This window comes from Misgurnus anguillicaudatus, chromosome 3, assembly GCF_027580225.2.
Source record: "Misgurnus anguillicaudatus chromosome 3, ASM2758022v2, whole genome shotgun sequence".
NCBI lineage: Eukaryota > Metazoa > Chordata > Actinopteri > Cypriniformes > Cobitidae > Misgurnus > Misgurnus anguillicaudatus.
Window position 1 is genome coordinate 2,105,561 of NC_073339.2, and position 22,916 is coordinate 2,128,476.

The following is a 22,916-nucleotide window of genomic DNA, read 5'->3' on the forward strand; positions in this document are numbered from 1 at the left end:
TCTGCTTATTTTCTTTTACTGATTATAACCTACAAACATCACACAGAGATCATAGCCGCACACCACAGCCACTGCTGGACGAACTCTCTGAAGAGAAATCCAGACACACACAGGACTTCGAGCTCAGTCTGACTTTACTCTGTTATACTGAGTCAAAGCCCACAGATGCTCAGGACACTACAGTGTGTGACAGTAATCAGGACTTACAGGATGATGAATCTACTGATCAAACCTCCACAGAGTCTCTGGATTCTGTCTGTAACGCTGGAGAACAGCAGCAGATCCTGCAGACCAAACTCAACATGTGTTCAGTTAAACTCATCGACTGCACGAAACTCATGATGAAGATCAAAACTGAACCCACAGCAGATGAATATGAAGACAATCTTAATGATAGTCATGATTGTATTCCATCAGGTATGTCTCCTCAGACATACCGATAATAACCTACTTAACTCTTTCACTGCCAGGGTTTTTTAAAAAAGTTGCCAGCCAGCGCCAGCGTTTTTCATGATTTTCACAAAAGTTTAATGCCTTCCAGAAAATGTCCTCTTCTTAATATATAAACATACAATATACCAAATGAAAGAACAGACCCTCTGCTTTCAAACAAAAAAACTGTTTCATCCTACCTTTAGTAGTTCTTTTGTAATCAGCTTTTGAATATGGGTAGGTTTCTGCAAAAACACCACATTTTGAGCAAAAAGCAGAGATAATTCCATTTTTGTGACGGACTTTTCATAGAGATCCCATTCAGAGCGATCTTTAAAACAGACACGGACATGCAGCAGCTTGTCATAGGGCAATACTTCCGGTTTTAAAAAGTTGCGGAAGTGCACCTAGTGCACCTAGTTGCACCTAGTGGATAATAGCGGTATTGCGGAAAGACGGAAATACTCGTCATTGGCGGGGAAGCGTTTTCTCTTGATTGACGACATATCTCGTCAATGGCGGGGAAAGAGTTAAAGAAATCTTGACAAACGATATCATTGGAAAGCTCAAGGAGTTTTTGAGAAAAGCGAGAATCATTTTGTTAAATTCACAGGCCCAGAGTTCTCTGTTGTTTAATTCAGTCCTTGGGACCCCCCTCAGGACTTTTGATATGTAAAACAATTAGCATGGTGATTTTTACCATTATGTACCAACCACCACAGAATTGTACTGATTGTGCATTACTATAATAAATGTGTTTTTATAAACACAAGTTAATGCAATAAGAAAAAAAAAATAATAATAATAAGCAAGATGTCAAGGGGCAAGAGTCCAACTAAAACAAACACTGGTCACCAAAATGGTGACTTAAAATGAAACAAATCATCAACATCTAAGCCTAATAAGTGAATTGTGTTTTCTGCTGCAATATTTTACCGAACATTCAAAAAATAATGTTTTATTGCAGTTTTAAAAGTTCTAAGAATGTTCTTTTAACGTTTCCAACGTTCCCAAAAACATTCTGCCAACATAAAAAGTTTCCAGTTTTTTATGTTTTTAGAATGTTTCTTCTTTGCTTGAATTTTCAAGCGTTATGACAATGTCATGTTTTAATGTTTACACAATGTTTAAAACAACTGTTTTCTATGTTTACTTTTTTGCTTGTTATGGAAATGATAGAAAAACATTGCATTTTATTATTTTAAAACTGTTATAAAGCATTGTTTCTCAATGTTCTGTAAAAACATTTCTATTGAGAACATAAATTCCCTTGTTGGGCTTGGATTTTGATGTTTTGTTTTATTTTGGGTCACCATTATGCGGATTAGTGTTTCTTTTAGTTGGACTCTTGACATCTTGCTTGCTAGTTATACCCTGGTTATATTAAAGGGGGGGTTTAATGGTATTTCAAGCATTCTGACTTATTAACACAGTTATAGAGTTGTTTCCTCATGCTAAACGTAGGCAAAGTGTCAAAAATGCAGTTGGGCGTGTTTCAGAGTATTTCTGTGCCGAATGCACTTCGCCAGGGTTCGTACAAGTTTCGGCTAATTTTTTTCAATTACGGTTCTAACTGACGTTTCAGGGGTTTTCGATACGTATCACTTTTTTATATGGGCTTCCGCCGGAAAACCCCGCCCAGCCGTCAGTCAGCGGGAGACGCTAGAGCTTGCTAACAGCTTATCACGCCACTCAGCCTTATTTAATTTCAAAAGTCAACAATGGCACAACAAGAAGTGTGTTTTTGGATGTAAGGAGAAGACATCCAGCCTTATGGAAACAATGGATATAGTTTATTATCCGGATTAGCAGCGGAGTTTTGCGTGTGTGTTTGATGCGGTGGATTTTCAGAACCGGGTCATGACGAGTTACACGTGGTAAGTAAGACTTCTGTCTTATGTTGGAAATAGGCGCGTGTATATTATATAAATGACACGAACATGTAGTGAATCATAAGTTAAAACAGTGTTGTATAGTGTTGTATGACTCGTACTCGCTCCTCCAGTGTTATAACTCCTCCTTCTTCATTTTTTCGTACGTTATCGGAAAGATTCGGTAAAGCTAATCTTTCTTTTATAAATCTGATTAAACTAAAGACTCTTCAGAAATATAAAGGATGTCATACTACTCCATAGGTACTCCAGATTAATATCAGAAATGCAGAAACAGCGTGTGTTACGTGAGCTTTAATAACCTGGTGTGTATAAAACACATTTAAGATGATAATGTAGAGTTAGAGTACAATTCTGTGGTGATAGTTACATAACTGATTTACTCACTCATCAAATGTTTTTTTTTTTCATTAATGTATGGGAAGAACTATACTCTCACAGCAGTTTATCATTAAGGATTTTTTTAACTTTGGGCAAAAAGTATCCATTGTGTATTTGGGACGCACAAACATCAAGAATCAGAGTATGAATTTCAACAATGGTGACAAATACATTTTTTAAAGTTCATTTTTTATCCATACAGCATAAAGTTTTTCATTTAATTGCAATGACCTAGCTATAATAACAGGACTGACAGCTGATGTCTGTCTCTGTGTAAATATACAACAATATACAGAATCTCAATTCATCCTTCTTTGTGTAAATGAAAATAGAGTTTAATTGTTTCATATTTCTCTCAGATGTGAAGAGTGAATTATGTTTGGATGGAGAAATATTGTCCTCGACATCAAAAGAACGACGGACAGCACAAACTCAAGAGAAGAAAAGATCACAGAGAGAAGAAGAAGAAGCAGTTTCACTGTCAGCAGTGTGGGAACGTGTGTGCCTCTTCCTTTAATATAAAAGTTCACATGAGGACACACAATGGTGAAAAGCCTTTTTACTGCACTGAATGTGGCAATTACTTCAGCAGCAAACAAAGTCTTGATGTTCATCAGAGAATTCACACAGGAGAGAAAGCATACGTTTGTCCTTACTGTGAGATAACATTCAGGCAAAAATATCATTTGCAGAAACATGTCTTTATACACACCAATGAGAGACCGTATCAGTGCAGTGAATGTGGAAAATCCTTTAGAGATTCATTTAAATTAAAATCGCACCAGAATATTCACTCTGAAGAGAAACACTATCAATGTTCACACTGTTATAAAAGTTTCATTTATAAATATCGGCTGATAGTCCATGAGAGACTTCACACTGGAGAGAAACCTCATCACTGGAATGTCTGTGGTAAAAGTTTTAATCAACGTGAACATTTAGTGTCACACCAGAGAATTCATACAGGTGAAAAACCTCCCAGCTAGAAATAAAAAGTTCTAAGAACGTTCCCTGAAAGTTCCCGAATGTTCCCAAAAACATTCTGCCAACGTTAAAAGCGGCTAGTCTAGTTTTTTTTAAGTTCTAGGAACGTTTCTGTTGTCTGAACGTTAGAGTAATGTTACATTTTACCATTTTTAAACGTTATGACAATGTCATGTTTTAATGTTCACACAATGTTTAAAACAACAGCTGTTTATTATATTGACTTGTTTGATTGTTACGTAAATGATAGAGAAACATTGCATTTTATTATTTTATAAAACATTATTTCTGAATGTTCAGTAAATATATTGCTGTAGAAAACTCAATTCACTTAGTAGGTTTAGATGTTGATGTTTCATTTTAAGTCACCCTTATTGTGATTCGTGTTTGTTTTAGTTGGTCTCTTGACACTTGACTTTTTGCCTACTAGCTTTTTCCTGGTTGTGTTAACTTTGTGGTAATGCACCACATTTGTTATGAAAAGTTATTAGTGTATTTCTGTGGTTGTTGGTACATAATGGTAAAGATCATCACCTAATTCATTTACTAATCAAAAGTTTATATTCTGCCAATATTGTATATTAGATCCAACTCTTTCACAGCAGTTTGTCATTAAGGAGTTTTAGAAACTTTGGACAAAAAATATCCGCTGTATAGTTGGGATGCCCAAACATCAAGAATCAGACTATGAATCTCAACAATGGTGACAAGTAAAATTGTTAAAAAAAATCCTTATTTATCCATGCTGCGGTGCATGCTGGGAGTCCTGAATGAGGTTTGTAATTTGTTAATACCCAGCATGCATTGCAGCATGAAGTTTTTCATTTAATTGTCACCATGATTGAGATTCATAGTCTGATTCTTAATGTTTGTGCATCCCAATTATACAGCAGATATTTTTTGTCCAAAGTTTCTAAAACTCCTTAGTGACAAAATGCTGTGAAAGTGCTGGATCTCATTTACATTTTTGACAGAAAATAAAGTTTTGATTAGTAAATTAATTAGGTGATGATCTTTCCCATTATGTACCAACAACCACAGAATAACACTATTAACTTGGCATGTTCATAACAAATGTGGTGCATTAACACAAAGTTAACACAACCAGGAAAAAACTAGCAAGCAAAAAGTCAAGTGTCAAGAGACCAACTAAAACAAACACTAATCACAATAAGGGTGACTTAAAATGAAACAAACATCAACATCTAAACCTAGTAAGTGAATTGTGTTTTCTACAGCAATATATTTACTTCATACAGAAATAATGTTTTATAAAATAATAAAATGCAATGTTTCTCTATCATTTACATAACAATTAAACAAGTCAATATAATAAACAGCTGTTGTTTTAAACATTGTTTGAACATTAAAACATGACATTGTCATAACGTTTAAAAATGGTAAAATGTAACATTACTCTAACGTTCAGACAACAGAAACGTTCCTAGAACTTAAAAAAAACTAGCCGCTTTTAACGTTGGCAGAATGTTTTTGGGAACATTCGGGAGCTTTCAGGGAGCGTTCTTGGAGCTTTTTATTTCTGGCTGGGCTTACAAATGCTCTCATTGTGAGAAGACGTTTGCTCGATCAGATTACTTAAAAACCCATGAGAGATTTCACACTGGCGAGAAACCTTACGTATGCTCAACCTGTGGAGAGAGATTTTTTTATTCTAGATGTCTTCGGAATCATCAGAAGAAACATACTGAAGAACAAACGACACTGAAATCATCATAGTGTCTTATAAGTGGCTTTTTTCAAGTAAATTCTACTCCATTTTTTTTCAGGGTAGTTAATCCATTGATGTGCAAGATGATTAACTGAATAGTTCTACTATTGTTTGCATGTTTAAGTCATAAGAAAATAATTCATATATTCAATTAATTTGTATACACTGCAAAAAATGACTTTCTTACTTTTTTGTCTTGTTTTAGGTAGAAGTATAGGATAATTCTTGAACCAATTGTATTTCCTTGATGAGCAAAATGACCTGAGAACATAAGTCTAGTTTTTAGACAAAAAGTATACAGTTTTAGTGATTTTGTGCTTAAAACAAGCAAAAAACAAATCTGCCAATGGGGTGAGAAAATTTCTTATTTTACGATTTTTTTCTCACCCCATTTTGAGATTTATTTGCTTGTTTTAAGCAGAGATTCACTTAAATTGGATATTTTTTGCCATTTTGCGTATGCTATAGTGAATGAGACCCAATGTCTCTTATACTGGAACTTGATTTACAAGCATAATTTTTCTCCACACAGGTACTTAATTTAGCACAATAGAAATAATAATAATAATTCGCTTTATTTTGGAAATTGGTTTAATAATAATAATATTACTGTAGTTAGTCAGTTATTTAATGATAGAGGTATCCTTTTTAGTATGCTGAATTTTTCTGTATCTTTTCACCAGAACACACTTTATGTCTAGATAAATGTGTCCCACTTTGTACATTTTTGTTGTGTAGATTTATGCTTTGTAAAGATGTGGGAATTTTACCAGCATACCGTCCGTACATATAACTCCAGTACAGCAGGAGGCGCTCTGCAGCTCTTTAGTCCGCCGATAAACCCACTAAAGAAAGAAAGAAAGAGCTCGCGTGTGATGTGTTTGTGTATCCTCAGTGTTTTTCTCTCTTGAGTGTTTTAAACAGAGTCTTGTCTCTGTGTATTTTAGTGTTGATGATGAGATGGATGTGATGTGCTGTAAATCAGGAACTGATCAGGGCTTACAGGATGAGGAATCTACTGATCAAACCTCCACAGAGTCTCTGGATTCTGTCTGTAACGCTGGAGAACAGCAGCAGATCCTCACGCACAAGATTTGTTCAGTCAAACCCGTTGACTGCACGAAGATCAAAACTGAACCGACAGAAATAAAAACTGAACCTTCAGAAATAAAAACTGAACCTTCAGAAATAAAAACTGAACCTTCAGAACAAAATCACAATGATGCTTTTATTCCTTCAGGTTTGTTTTGCGATCTTTAAGAATCCATTTTAGTTTTGATAATTAATACAATATAATTAATATCATTGGGTATAATGGAGAAGATATAACATCACTGTTATTATTGGCTTCTGTTCTTTATATAGCACAACTCAAATATGTATTTGTCAATTATAACAGGACTGACGACTCTTTACTGTTTCTGAATGTAGAAAAGATATATAATTAGTGTAAATGTAAGTAAAAGAGATTTTTTTTTGTTCCTTGCAGATATGAAGAGTGAATTATGTTTGAATGGAGAAACATCTTCAACATCAGAAGAGCGACTGACTGCACACACAGAACAGAAACTCTTCACCTGCACCAGATCTGAGATCAGCTTTACTACCTTACAAGAGAAGAAACTTCATTCAGAAGAACACAGCGAGAAGAAGAAATTTCACTGTGAGCACTGTGGGATAAACCTTTTTGCAACAACGTCTCATATTAATGCTCACATTAGGACACACAATAATAAAAAGCTTTTTCACTGCAGTGAATGTGACAAATATTTCAGCACCAAACAAACTCTTCATGTTCACAAGAGAATTCACACAAGAGAGAAACCATACGAGTGTCCTCACTGTGAGATGAGATTTTCCTATTTACACAGTCTTAAAGCACATGTGCTTTTACACACCAATGAGAGCCCGTATCAGTGCAGTGAATGTGGAAAAACCTTTAGGGTTTTAGGCTCCTTAAAATTACATGAACAAATACACAGTAAGGAGAAACTCTTTCAATGTTCACACTGTGATAAACATTTTTGTCAGAAAGCTCAGCTGAAAGTCCACGAGAGAGTTCATACTGAAGAGAAACCTTACGTCTGCTTTCATTGTGATAAAAGCTTCTCTAGTTCATCTAATTTCAGTAATCATCAGAGAGTTCACACTGGAGAGAAACCTCATCACTGTGATGTTTGTGGGAAGAGTTTCAGTCGACATCAACATTTAGTAAATCACCAGAGAACTCATACCGGTGAAAAACCTTACAAATGCTCTCAGTGTGAGAAGACGTTTACTCGATTAGCTTCCTTAAAACTCCATCAGAGAGATCACACTGGAGAGAAACCTTACGTCTGCTCGATCTGTGGAGAGAGATTCACTAAAGCAGGACCTTATAAGACTCATCAGAAGAAACATACTGAAGAACAAACTACACTTGAATCATTGTAGCTTTCTGTTTATTCAGAATGAGTTCAGTGAACTTTCATGCAGATTGGAAGCCAAAAACATTGTGTGTGATGCAGTGGATGTAGTTATCTATTTTGTGAAGAACAAGCCAGAAGATATCATGTTCAAGAGCTCAAGAAATCTACAGACTTTTGTACAGCATTTTTCGCATTATTAGCATTTTAGGATGAATCCAGTGGAGTTTCTGCATGTTCTCCCTGTGTCAGCATGGGTTTACTTCGGGTACTCCGGTTTCCTCCCACAGGCCAAAAACACGCAAGTTAGGCAAATTGGAGATACCAAATTGTCCCTCCCCCAACTTGTGTATGAATTAACTTGTCTGAATAAAACTTGTGTATGGATTACCTGGTTCTCGCCATGAATATAACTGTAGATGCTGGAATGGCATTAAGAAATAAAGGAAGAAGAAGGATGAATCCATTTATTGTTTTGTCACTTTTGTAAGTAGTAACTTTGTGTTTGTTATCCAATTTAATCTTGAACATTACTGAATATAATAATATGGCTGAATCAGAATAAAATGTTTTCACAATAGTGATCTGTAATATTATACTAGACATTTCAGTCTGCTTTTAAGCACAAAAAAATGTGTTGATATCCACCTTATTAGTTGTATGTAAATATGGGCACCACCATCTTTGAGCTTTTTGTGTAAGACTTTCAGTGAGCCCCCAAAGCTTACGGTAGTTGTATTATGACTGAATAGTTAATGTTTATTATGAAATATCAGCTATTATGGCAACCACTAACTGCACAAATTATGCCAGTGCATACTAGTAAATCTCTACAAAATATTTGTTTTGACCATAACCCATACACAAGAGGTGAATGTGGATGTGGCGCACATGCACCCATGATCTGTATTCACACATCCAGTAAAACCTTTTATAGAAACTGCCAGCAAAATCCCCGGTGTTAAATTAACACCGGCTCGGTGTTTATATGGGTACCACCAGCAGGGTGTTAAAAGTAACACCGAAGCAGTGTTAGAGTTAATTAGATAATTAAGCAATCATTAGAGTGATTATTTGATTATTGAAGACACCTGATGATAATGAGCAGAACTACATCTACAACTTCCAGTCACTGCCTTAGATAAAATCAACTGAAAAGACATCTCTCTTATTACAAACCAGACTGACTTTTGCCTACTTTGAAATTGTTTGGTCACCATTATGGTGATCAGTGGTTCCTTTAGTTGGGTGGGTTGACTCTTGTTTCTGCCTTTGAGGTCTTTGCAACAGTGTTTACTGAACACATTATTTGTTGTAAAGGTTGTTAAAGCAAAGTTTATATAGTTTTTATAACAGTGATTATAGATTTAAGTAAATTGTTTAAACAGTCCAAAAATTCAGTATTCATGGAAAATAAAATGTTGATCAAATATATATTCTCTATTGGTTTTAACTTACAGAGCTTTTCAAATTTTATTGTTAACAATACTTGCAGGAAGGTTTATATTGTGCCTCATGTGCAGATATCATGAATCACCCCATTAATCGCAACAAGGGTGACATAATTTATGTTGCAATGCATGATGGGAGTCATGAGTTTTATACTATGGTGGATCCCAGCATGCTTTGCAACATTATGTTTGTCACCATGATTCCGATTAGTGGGGTGATTCATGATATCTGCACGTGAGGCAAAAAAGTCTTTCCAGCAAGTATTTAACAATAAAATTTGAGAAGCATGATCCGAGGAAAGCTATGTTACTGAAGTCCAATAGAGAATATATATTTGATCAACATCTAATTTTCTATGAACACTGAATTTTTTGACTGTGTAAACAACTTACTTAAATCTATAATCACTGTTATAAAAACTATATAAACTTTGCTTTAACAACCTTTACAACAAATAATGTGTTCAGTAAACACTGTTGCAAAGACATTAAAAGGAAAACAAGAGTCAAACTGCCCAACTAAAGGAACCACAGATCACCATAATGGTGACCAAACAATTTCAAAGTAGACAAAAGTCAGTCTGGTTTGTAATAAGAGAGATGTCTTTTCAGTTGATTTTATCTAAGGCAGTGACTGAAAGTTGTAGATGTAGTTCTGCTCATTATCATCAGGTGTCTTCAATAATCAAATAATCACTCTAATGATTGCTTAATTATCTAATTAACTCTAACACTGCTTCAGTGTTACTTTTAACACCCTGCTGGTGGTACCCATATAAACACCGAGCCGGTGTTAATTTAACACCGGGGATTTTGCAGTGTGCCAGTAAATAATAAATAAAATATTTGTTCAAAAACAACTAATGCTAATTCAGCTGGTTTATTTATTCTTCTAGTATATATTATTTACAAAAATGCACTTACAGTTCAGAATATATACGACATAAACTGCGTATTACACAGCAAAATCCCCAGAGTTAAATCAACTCTGCTGGTTGTACATATTGTCTAAATCTTACAGAGAGTTAAAAGTAACTCTGAAGTTGAGTTAAAAGCTGCAATCAGTCATTTTATCCTCTCTATCACCATCTCTGTTTGAATTAGTGTGTGGTCTGCCATGATGTGTCAAAGACAATAACAAACCCCACACGAACAGATTTTTAACCAGAGTCTCGACTGTGAACACAGGAAGTCTCGCAAAATCTGGTGAGACTTCAGAATAAGCATGGCGGACAATATACAGAAAAAAATTTCAATTATATAGTGTTTGGAATGACTTTCACAGAAAATTCTAACATCAGGATTTCTGATCATTAATATTAAACATGTTTAATATTTACGATTCGCGATCGGGCCAGCTCAGACGTTCTTCTGATCAGATTTGCAAACTCCTAATACACCTCACACCAAGGGAAAATCTGATAAGATAATCTGTAAACCATCAAGATAATCGGGACATATTGTCAGAAGGGGGGAAATCTGCCCAAAATCAGCCCGATTATGTTTTGGTGTGTACCCAGCATTAGTTTAACCTAGTCCTCATAAATGTAAACTTATAGTTCAACAAAGTACAAGTGAATCTTCCTTTTTATTTTACAGATTCTTATATTTCATTTTGTTTCTATGTGGGTTTATTTTTTCCAATATCCATGTTTCTTATCTTCTTGATAGAGTTACAGCAGTTGAACATTAGGCTAACATTAGAATATCAGCTGTGTTCAGATGAAACAGTCAGAGATTTCTGTAATGACTCATAATAACCAGCCGTAGGAGATCAATACACACAGATAGCTTTATTTAAATGTATTATATTACTGCTGCAGATGATGTAACCCTCACATTGACATTAATATATTTAAAAGTTAAACATCTTGATGAAATAAAACAGATCAGAAGTCATTGTGCATTTGAGGAAAGATGGATTATATGAGGCTAAGAAGGGTAAAGTTGATCTGGTTCGGAATGTGGATGAAAGGTATTAGATTAAAATACACATGAACGTCAGTGAATGAAGGTACATTGGGAAACAGGAAAAAAGATTATTAATCTTTATTATTTGCACAAACACACAAAACATTAAAATTTGTTTGTCTCTCTCTGTTTATGTGATGGAACATCATCTTTTTATGCATCCTAAATTCACCAGCAGCATTATTGTTTTACTCAGCAGCAGGACACACACAGAAATCATGATGATGTTAAACAAATCTGAAAATAAAACAATCACACAGAAACCTTCAATTACATAACATATACATTCATGAAGAATTTTTTTTACATTTAACTGTGATTTCATTTCAACAGTTATCATGAACAAACAATAAAAGCTAAATGATGTTTGAACTGAATTTTTAGAGAGATGCTGTTTGATGATTAAATGTGTTTCTCATGTATGACTGCTTCTGTTCAAATCTGTCAATAGGCCTATATTCACACAATATTTATTACTTATGAACAATTATCTTCTGAACAAGAGTATTTTAGTCTGCTTTCTTCTCTTTCTATTCATTTTTCTCCTCATTCAGTCATGTGGTCAGACGTGGTTTCCTGGGTAACTTTGTTCTCTGTAAAACTAAACTCAGACTTGTTCGGTGGTTAAGCCCTCCGACAAAAAGTACCTGCTTCATCACGCAAACCATTCATTTACAAACCTGCAAGGCTACATTTTATTTTTTAGATCATCTAGAAGTCTTGGACTGTTTTTTGCAGATGCCAGCATGATTTAAAATGTTTATTATTATTATTATTATTATTTTCTGTTATGTATCAAATTAAAGTCTCAAGGAACTCTATAATAAAAAGTAAAATAAATAAATCAACAACTAAAACAATAATGAATGTGCAAGTATATATAGATACTGTACCCCCTTCCCCAAAAGGCTCTCCATAAGCTCAATTGTTTGCTCCTGTAACACTTAATGTTAATGTTTGTTTAACTGTGTTAAGAGCTCACAAATGTGCCATGCAGCTCAAAATTGCATAAAAGAAAATGAAACAACTCACATACACAAAATCTATTCATTAAAATCCAACTGTATAAAGCATCAATCACTGATGTGTTGCCCAATAGCAAGAAGCAGCTTGGTAAGACCAAAGGGTACATGTGACCAACATTGCTAAGTTTTGCATGTTTTTCTTTGTGGTAACAGATCATGGCAGCCAAATCTTTTAGTGACTGTGAATCATGTGAGAGAATCAGCAAGTTAAAAATTGTTGATTTGTCAATGTTAATCACACTGAATCAATATCACGTTTGCACCCTCCATTAATATTGAAAATTCAAACCAACATTATGGGGATCAGTGTTTGCTTTAGTCCGGACCCTTACTCTTGTGTTTTAAAGGAGCCATGTCACAATACTTTTTTAAGATGTAAAATAAATCTTTTGGTGTTCCCAGAGTACACATGTGAAGTTTTAGCTCAAAATACCATATAGATAATTTATTATAACATGTTAACATTGACACTTTGTAGGTGTGAGCAAATATGTTTTGGTTGTGTCCTTTAAAATGCAAATTAGCTGATGAAATTCAAACATTGATTGCAATGATTGTGGTTTGTTGCAATTGAAATTCAATTGCAATTGCTGTCAATTAAATGGCAGTGCCGTGGTTGGATAGTGCAGATTAAGGGGCGGTATTATTATAATAAGATCTCCTTATGACATCATAAGGAGAGGCAAATTTCAATGAATTATTTTTTCACGTGCTGGCAGAGAATGGTTTATCAAAACTAAGTTACTGGGTTGATCTTTTTAACATTTTCTAGGTTGAAAGAAGCACTGGGAACCAAATTATAACACTTAAACATTAATTAACACTTAAACAGATTTTCATGCCATGACCCCTTTAATGTTAAGTTTTGTTCGGCTGTAGCAGTGTTTTCAAATACAACTGTTATTGCAAAGCTAACTACACTGTCAGAAATAAAGGTACAAAACTGTACCTTTTCTGTCACTGGGGCTGTACCCTTTCAAAAAGTCCAGCTTTGCACCTAAGGATTTCATTAAAGTACCTCAGAGGTACATACTGGGATCAAAGAGAGCTTATTATTACCTCAAAAATACATATTAGTATCTCAAAGGTACATATTGGTACTACATGTTTACATATCTGTACTAATGGTTCATACAATTACCTTCTTAAAGGGTGCTGCCCCACTGACAGCTAGGGTCCACATTTTGACTTCTTTCTAATAATGTAGGTAATCTACCCAAAATTGTATTCTGTTTTGTATCCCAGTTACAGAAAAGGTACAGTTTTGTACCTTTATTTCTGACAGTGTAAAATCTTATCGAAACAAGTAATTTATTTTGTAGGTTGTAGGTTTCCATAAGTAAAATTTCTCATATGTGCTGTGTTAATAATATTTAAAAATTTGATGATATTACAGTGCTAGTTGGAAGCACTGTCAGGTCTGTTATTTTTAGAATTATAAAAACACAAGGTTAAACTAATGAATGACTTGATCAATAGGGATGACAAAAGAAAGCTTAATGTTGCAATGCATGCTGGGTATTAAGATTGTACTAAACTAAACCATGAGTCTTAGCATGCATTGTAGTTGATATTTTTATCTGAATTAATTGGATATTTTTGAGATTTGTAGGATGAGTAATGATATCTTCTGAATGGGTCAGTAATTATTTCTGTTTACCTTGTCACAATGCGTTCACAAAGCAAATCAATTATAATGGTCATGAAAGGATCAAAATCATTTTGTAAACAGCTTACTTTTAGCCCATATTGGCAACTATCACAAAAAGCAGCCAATACGATTTAACTTTTAAAGGCATATTTCTTTTTCAATTGATATGTGTTACTACTTAAATACATGCAAACACTGAAAAAGAAAGTTTTAACTTGGTGAAAATAAAAAGTAAAGTGCTTAACTAAAGCAACACTTATCACCATAATGGTGGTTTGTTCAAATTTCAATTTTTTAATTAATGGAGGGCGCACATGGACTCAATGCAATTAACATTGACAAATCAACCTTTTTTAACATTGATTTTACATTGATTGATTCTGCCTGCTCTCTTGCTATCTGGGATTCCTTGCTCAACTGCACACCAATCACAACCTGTAGGCAGTGAAACTCAAACAAGTAACTTTCGTTTTTATCCAAGGTCAATTACAGAATTTTCTGGACCAAAATGCGGCGTATGAGATTTTTCAATCTGGTTTTAAAAACACCACAGAACAGAGTCTGCACTGTTAAGATTACATAATGATATTCTGCTATGAAGTGATTCTGGTAAATCTGTATTTTTTTTGCTCTTAGATCTTACGGCAGCTTTTGATACGATTGATCATGAGTGGTTTCGATGATAATGCATCTGCCCCTTTAGTGTGGTGTCCCTCAAGGATCCATTTTAGCCCCCATTTTATTCTCTCTATACATTTTACCATTAGGATCTATTTTTTGAAAGTATGGGATCTCATTTCATTTTTATGCAGATGACACACAAATTTACATGCCCCTAAGGAGAAGCAATGTAAATGCTTTAGATTCTCTTGTGCATTGTTTGAATAGGTCAAAGCCTGGATGCCAAAGCCAGCAAACTTTTTAAATTTCAATGAAGGTAAAACTGAGCTTATTTGGTTTGATGGTCCTACTTCTTCTGAAAAGTCAATTTTAGGTGAGCTGAGCCCTTTTTGGAAACCTGTTATTAAAAATCTAGGGGAACTGTTTGATTACTCCCTAAAATTTGATAAACAGATAAATTTGGTTGTCAAATCAAGTTTCTTTCATTTATGCCTGGTGTCAAAGATTAATCATTTTCTTTCATTTACTGACTGTGAGAAGCTGTTACATGCATTTGTGTTTACATTTGTGTAGTTCAATTGGTGCAATTAGTTCAGAATGCTGTCGCTAGGTTGCTGACGAGAACTCGCAAACAGGATCATATTTCGCCTATCTTATCCTTGTTGGGCTGGTTGCCTGTCCAGTACAGGATTGACTATAAGCTTTTGATTTTTGTTTGTGTCAGCTCCATCCTACCTGTCTGAGCTTTAAGTAAACACAAGCATAGTACAAATTTAAGATCTTCTTACCAATTACTTTTAGTTATCCAGAAAACAAGGTGCAAGCGAAAGGGTGATCGGCCGATCGCAGTGGCAGCCCCAAAGAGATGGAACAGTCTTCCCTCTTACATTATAGCATCCCGTACGCTAACCATTTTTAAAAGTCAGCTAAAGGCTCATTTTTAACGTTTTGCATTTCAGTCTGTAGTGAGCGAAGTTTTATTCTTTTATTTTAATCTCTCGGTTTTGTTTTTGTTGATGAAGTATTTTATTTCTGTACAGCACTTTGGTCAACGCTCTGTTGTTTTAATAGTGCTTTATAAATGAATAAATGAAATTAACTTTCAAGTTACACACATGACTCTCTAACCACTACCCAGCTAGAAATAAAAAGTTCTAAGAACGTTCCCTGAAAGTTCCCAATGTTCCCAAAAACATTATGCCAACGTTAAACGCGGCCAGTTTTTTTTTAGTTCTAGGAACGTTTCTGTTGTCTGAACGTTGGAGTGATGTTGCATTTTACCATTTTTAAACGTTATGACAATGTCATGTTTTAATGTTCACACAATGTTTAAAACAACAGCTGTTTATTATATTGACTTGTTTAATTGTTATGTAAATGATAGAGAAATATTGCATTTTGTTATTTTGTAGGACATTATTTCTGAATGTTCAGTGGATGTGTTGCTGTGGAGGGCTCAATTCACTTGCTGGGTTTGGATGTTGATGTTTCATTTTGGGTCACCCTTGTTGTGATTTGTGTTTGTTTTGGTTGGTCTCTTGACACTTGCCTACTAGTTTTTTCCTGGTTGTGTTAACTTTGTGGTAATGCACCACATTTGTTATGAAAAGTTATTAGTGTGTTTCTTGTTGGTGCATAATGGTAAAGATCATCACCTAATTCATTTACTAATCAAAAGTTTATTTTCTGCCAATAATGTATATTAGATCCAACTCTTTCACAGCAGTTTGTCATTAAGGAGTTTTAGAAACTTTGGACAAAAAATATCCGCTGTATACTTGGGATGCCCAGACATCGAGAGTCAGACTGTGAATCTCAACCATGGTGACAATTAAAATTGTTTAAAAAATCCTTATTTATCCATGCTGCAGTGCATGCTGGGAGTCCTGAATGAGGTTTGTAATGTGTTAATACCCAGCATGCATTGCAGCATGAAGTTTTTCATTTAATTGTCACCATGATTGAGATTCATAGTCTGATTCTTGATGTTTGTGCATCCCAATTATACATCGGATATTTTTATCCAAAGTTTCTAGGACTCCTTGGTGACAGACTGCTGTGAAGGTGCTGGATCTCGTTTACATTTTTGACAGAAAATAAAGTTTTGATTGGTAAATGAATTAGGTGATGATCTTTACCATACCAACAGCCGCAGAATAACACTATTAACTTGGCATGTTCATAACAAATGTGGTGTATTAACACAAAGTTAACACAACCAGGAAAAAACTAGCAAACAAAAAGTCAAGTGTCAAGAGACCAACTAAAACAAACACTAATCACAATAAGGGTGACTTAAAATGAAACAAATATCAACATCTAAACCTAGTAAGTGAATTGAGTTTTCTACAGCAATATATTTACTGCATACAGAAATAATATTTTATAAAATAATAAAATGCAATGTTTCTCTATCATTTACATAACAATTAAACAAGTCAATATAATAAACAGCTGTTGATTTAAACATTGTTTGAACATTAAAACATGACATTGTCATAATGTTTAAAAATGGTAAAATGTAACATTACTCTAACGTTCAGACAACAGAAACGTTCCTAGAACTTAAAAAAAACTAGCCGCTTTTGGCGTTGGCAGAGTGTTTTTGGGAGCATTCGGGAACTTTCAGGGAACGTTCTTGGAACTTTTTATTTCTAGCTGGGTAGGCTACCATTATGATGGTGTCCTTGCTTCTCTCACCTCTTGTGACGTTTAACTTGACTTTAGTGATGATGTGAGATCCACACCAGTATTTCCCAGAATCCTCTTCTCTCAGATGGCTGATGTTTACAGTAAAGACTCCAGCAGATGTTTCATTATCTCTCATTGACTGTAATGAAACTCCGTCATTTATACACATTGAGGGTTTATGAGCTTTACAGAAGAGTTTCTGATATTCAGCATGATGTTTACACTGGATTGACATGTCGTCTCCTTCACGTTTATTCAAGATCATCTCTAAAAAAACATCAGTTTAAATATCAGCACAGAAGGTTCAGTCACATGTAATAATCATATTCAGTGAAAATGTTGCTCACTCTCGTTCATGATAATAATCAGATGAGTGTAAAGATAAATCACATCTGTTTCTAATCTCACTGTACAGCAGTATTTCCCAGCATCCTCTGCTGTCAATCCAGTGATGTTCACAGTAAACACACTTGCTGTCATGTCATCATTCACAGTCAATCTGTTCATCTTCATCTCATCTCTCACAGTCTCAATGAGAGGATTTCTATCTGTAGTGGAGCTCTTACACAGATACTTTGACTTTGATTTATAGATGGGATCATAAGGACAGATGATCAGAGCAGATCCTCCTTCATCTCCAAACACTGGAGGCACTGCAAAACACACAAACAGATACATGATCAAACTGTGACCATACATGTATATGATAAAACATATTGAGATTTTACTCACTGATCAGATTGAGTTGAACTTTAGTGGTCAGAGAGATGAAAGTTAAATCTGTCTCAGTGGTTTCTGCTCCACACCAGTAAACTCCAGCATCTCTCACTGTCACATTACTGATGGTCACAGTAAAAACACTTTTAGGAGATAAATCATTCAGTTTAACTTTAGATGAGTTGATGTTTTGGCAGATGTGATTTTCATCTTCTTTACAGAAGAGTTTTGAGACTTGATGTTCCTCTGGGATCTGACAGGTAATATCGACTTCATCACCAAGAAAAACGGATTTATTCACCCACCAGTGTGTCAGGGCTGTATCTATTAACCAGGAGAAAATGTAATGCAGTTGAGAGCAGTTGTTACTTGCCTGCAAGTAAGCCTACGAAGGCCCTGTATGGGCATAGCCTAAAGGCCCAGTGCAGGTTTGCTCACTTGCAAAATGTTGGCCCCTTAGCGCTGGCCCTGCATGGGCAGCCCTCACTTAGCCCCCAGGAAGTCCTCATACAGCAAAATCCCCAGAGTTAAAGGGGACATATTATGAAGATCTGACTTTTTCCATGTTTAAGTGCTATAATTGTGTCCCCAGTGCTTCTATCAACCTAGACAATGTTAAAAAGATCAACCCAATAACTTAGTTTTGGTAAACCATTTTCTGCAAGCATGTGAAAAAATAGGTCATTGTAATTTGGCCCTTATTGTGATGTCAGAATAAGGTAATACCGCCCCCTTTATCTGCACTATCCAATCACAGCACAACCATTTAGTATGGAGAGAAAGAGAGAGATAAAATATTTCACAGCACTATTGAGTGTCAATTGCAACAAACCACCATCATTGTGATCAGTGGTTGCACTTCATCCGCTCATTTGCATTTTAAATGACACACCCAAAACGGCACACTTTTGCTCAGACCTATTTTAGACTTAGTTTACATCTTAAAAAAAATCTCATAATATGTCCCCTTTAAATAAACACTGCTGGATGTATTGTCCCAATTTTACACAGTGTTAAAAAGTAACACTGAAGCAGAATTAAAAGCTCTGTTATCCTCTCTCTCACCATCTCTGTCTGAAACCTAAAATTGCTTTTTACATCTTATTTGTAGAGGAATTTTCTTACTTTATGTTTAGATTTTGTTTCATTTAAAGTCACCATTATTGTGATCAGTGTTTGTTTTAGTTGACATTTTTTGACCGCTATAACTTTGTGAGTTAAAGACATGTTTTTTTACGGCAGGGAAAAGGCTATAGAGCAATTCTTTGATGGTGATTAGTAATGTACATAAAGTCTAAACATCATCTAGAAAACTTATGTATTAATTTAATGTTTGCACACTTATCAGAAGCATCTTTCACTGACAATAATGTGATACTACAGTACGAGATCCAGCTCTCTCCTTTCTGAAGAACTTTAAATCACTGACACTTCAAACTAACCACTGTAAGACACACAAATATCAAGAATCCAAGTATGAATCACAACAATGGTGACAATAAAATGAAAAGCGTTATGCATGCTGGGTATCAACAAATTACAAATCTCATCCAGGACTCCCAGAATGCACTGCAGCATAAATAAATAATAAAAATGTGTACTATTTTCCTTGTCTCCATTGTTGAGATTCATACCCTGATTCTTGATGTGTGTGTCTAATTTACACAAAGTTTTTTTAAGCGCACTAGTTTTTCAAAATCTTTCAGATCAGGGCCGTGCACAGGGGGATGGCCCGGTGGCTAGAGCCACTGCCCCTCTCACCAACCGCCAACCCCGGTCAAATTCTGTTACCGCTCGTCTAAAGATCCACTGTTTCTAGTAATAAATTTCGTGATTTCCCGTCTGCTCCGCAGCATCTCTCACAGTCTGTGTCCACTCTTGGCGGAGACAACAGTTTGTTGTAATGACAGATAGATTCATTACATTACCTCAGTTGTTGAGCTGCAGAATAAGTAATTTGGTAGTTTGAAACCGAGAGAGTTCATGCACTATATTCATTTTTGCTTGCTTGTGTTCTCGTGGTCATAACCTAATTTTCTCATTATCTCAAGATAACAACAGTTGTTTTCTCGTGATCTCTACATAACAAAATTTGTATTCTTGTAATGTGATTAAAGCTTACAGGTACTCAATAGTATGTATTTTGTTTGTAGACAGCAAAATCAAAATTAGCATGGATGAACAAATGAGATTTTACTTTTATCAGGAATTCGCTCAAGATAAAATAGATTTGTCAATAATTGACAATTTGATAGTGGGGAATTTAGGGATCGTCTTTAAAGTAACTAATATATACGTTTCTACTTTAACATGCATTTAAATTAAATGACTTAAAATCAACAATCAGTCACAAAACCAACTGTAAAGTGTTCATGTTGTTGTCAACTATAATGCACACTTTAAAATTTTTGATATTAATTTAAAATAAACTGTTAAATACTATTAAATATAGAAACGTGTACATTATTACTTTAGAGCTGGTCCCTAAATTCACGAGCATCAAACATCCAACTTCATTTATTTATTAGGTTTATCAGCAATTAGCTACGTGTGGTAACGGCAAAGACCCAAACTCATATGCATCAGCAGTCCACTTTAAAATAAACAAAATATTATGGACAGGAAGTTACATTTTGGTCTTTGGTTTATCATGTCAGGATAATGTGAAGACAGCTTTTGTTATCTTGAAATCATGAGAAAATTAGTCGTGATCACAAGAAAACAAGCAAGCAAAAAAATAAAATATGGATGACTTCAACATTGCAAACATGAATTCAAAGCTTCAGCACGTAAATCACATAGAATATTAAGCAGTTTTGTCACCCTTAAATTCTTGTTATTAATTATACTTTCCATTATAACTTCTCTTATTTGATACTAATCTGTAAAACATCATATTTATACTTTTTTGTTAAAACATTATAAATTGTGCCCCCTTTTTGGTTTGAGCCACTGCCCCTCAAAATGTCTGTGCACGGCCCTGCTTCAGATGTACAAGAGTTCTGGGCCTTCCATTGTTGTATTAACAGATAATTATAGTTCAGATGAGTATTTAATAAATAATCAAATCAAAATTAACAAACTATTTAATATATGATGTTTGACATTATGTACAAACAACCACTGAGTAGTTGCCATGTTGTCTTTACTCTGTCATAACAAACATGTCTTAAACTAATCCACCTTTCTTGAGCCTGAAAAACTGAGTTTACTCAAACTAAACCCAAATTTACCTGGGGTAGCCACTGCTTGGTGCAACAAGCCACAAAGCATTAATCTTTTAAATTCACAATTTATCGTTTTGTAAATATTGAACTGGGAAAACAATATAAAATATGAAAGTCAACAAGAAGATCAATGACAAGTAGATTTAACTGAGTTTTTTGTCTGTTTGTTTTACTCACTCATAATGTTGAGATGAACAGCAGTTATAATGGAGTAACTGTAGGAGTCTCTGTAAAGCCAAACTCCACATAAATAAACTCCTGCATCTTCTGATCTCACATCACTTATTCTCACATTAAAGAGGTTTTTATCTCCGTCATCAGAAATACTGAATCTCTCTTTCTTTTCCCATGTGCTGTAGATCTTCATTATTGAGTCTTTTCCTTGTTTAAATATGATCTTAGCATCAGTCTTATAATCCTGTGAATATTGACATCTGAAGTTTGCAGTTTCTCCAGTATTCACCATCACTGTCTGTGACGCCCAACAACATGAATCTGTCAATCACATATGAAGACATTTATTTCACAATCATCAGTAGTTTTGACATGATCAGCAAATGTTTCACTGGTGTTTAAACTAACTCACCTTCTCTCACAGTCAGATTCATATCAATAGACCATTGACCATCAACCCCAATCCAGTATGTCCCAGAATCCTCTGTGTTCAGATCTTTGATGTAGATCATGAAATATCCATTTTCATCACAAAACAGAGTGAATCTTTCTTTATTAATCCATGTGTAATGTTTCTCATTATCTATGAGGACATTCCAAGTATCCTGATGCTGCTTATGTACACGTTGATTATAGTCACTGTACCAAGGTTTCCATGAACTAACAAGAATACTTCCTCCAGAATATCCAATCAAATCAAAGCATCTCACTGCACCTGTCAATCAGATTCATACTGTCAGAAAGCTCATCTAGTCCTTTAATTTATCTGTACAGTTATATAAATGAGGCAGATAAAATAAGTGTATGATGATTAGTAAACAGATGACATGATGAGTGCTGCAGGACAGAAAGAGAAAAGTTGTGACCTGAGATGATGAAGAAAGTGAAGATGAGGAGGATCTTCATTGTGAGTTGAGGATGTTGATCTTCTTGATGCTGAATGTTCTCTGTGTGTCTCTACACATCTGACTGCTCTTCAGTTTCTTCCTCTTTATTCAGCTCTCATCAGTGTCAAACATCTTTACTGGCCCCTCCCACAATCAGCAGTCACTGAATGCTGCATTCATCACAGTCAAACAGCGCCTCTATTGGACAGCACTCTTACTGCACCACACGCAACTCAATGCTCTGTATATACACAATTTACAAATGAAGATTCTCACATAGACAGAAACATTTTCAGACAAAACACTCTTTGAAATTTATATCACACTGCAGAATTTATAGTTTTCAGCTTACAGAAGATTCATGAGCTCCTTCAGTAATAGACATAAACAGACATAACAAAGAGCTGAATAATAAACTACAAACATGCGGAATAAACCCATGAACTATATTACTCCTGCACATCACATATCACAAATCACTGACTATAAATGACACCAGAAAATAACAGGTGCTAAACAATCTCGTAAACTTTTTGACCACAAGTTACAATTGCTCCTCCCTGCATTACTGACGTCATCACCATAGCTGCCAAGTATGGAACTCAAAAGGTGACAACATTATAAATAAATAAATAAATATACGTGGAAATTAAAAAAAGTACATACATAATAAATATA

General features: G+C 34.9%; 2 protein-coding genes across 2 annotated transcripts; one reads left to right on the forward strand and one right to left on the reverse strand.

The window, feature by feature from the left end:
- The first annotated feature begins 6,220 nt into the window (after nucleotides 1-6,220).
- LOC129445360 (uncharacterized) lies at nucleotides 6,221-8,756 on the forward strand. The gene is made up of 2 exons (XM_055206571.2): nucleotides 6,221-6,658; nucleotides 6,908-8,756. Exons 1-2 carry the CDS (start codon nucleotides 6,379-6,381, stop codon nucleotides 7,849-7,851), a joined length of 1,224 nt encoding a protein of 407 aa, XP_055062546.2. The 5' UTR covers nucleotides 6,221-6,378; the 3' UTR covers nucleotides 7,852-8,756.
- A 2,551-nt stretch (nucleotides 8,757-11,307) lies between these two features.
- On the reverse strand, nucleotides 11,308-21,863 carry LOC141354741 (polymeric immunoglobulin receptor-like). The gene is made up of 6 exons (XM_073860056.1): nucleotides 21,764-21,863; nucleotides 21,355-21,672; nucleotides 17,966-18,274; nucleotides 17,581-17,886; nucleotides 17,243-17,500; nucleotides 11,308-11,482 (listed from the first exon to the last, which is right to left on the reverse strand). The coding sequence occupies exons 1-6, from the start codon at nucleotides 21,861-21,863 to the stop codon at nucleotides 11,391-11,393; spliced, it is 1,383 nt and encodes a 460-aa protein (XP_073716157.1). The 3' UTR covers nucleotides 11,308-11,390.
- Between the last annotated feature and the right edge of the window lie 1,053 nt (nucleotides 21,864-22,916).

Coding starts and splice junctions, on each gene's coding strand:
- LOC141354741 (XM_073860056.1), bottom strand. CDS start 21,863: ATGATCTACATCAAAGATCTGAACACAGAGGATTCTGGGACATACTGG. Junction 21,673..21,763: donor GAATCTGACTGTGAGAGAAG/GTGAGTTAGTTT, acceptor TGTGATTGACAG/ATTCATGTTGTTGGGCGTCA. Junction 11,483..17,242: donor CAAGTTAAACGTCACAAGAG/GTGAGAGAAGCA, acceptor TTTTATTTTCAG/ATTTGTTTAACATCATCATG.
- LOC129445360 (XM_055206571.2), top strand. CDS start 6,379: ATGGATGTGATGTGCTGTAAATCAGGAACTGATCAGGGCTTACAGGAT. Junction 6,659..6,907: donor TGATGCTTTTATTCCTTCAG/GTTTGTTTTGCG, acceptor TGTTCCTTGCAG/ATATGAAGAGTGAATTATGT.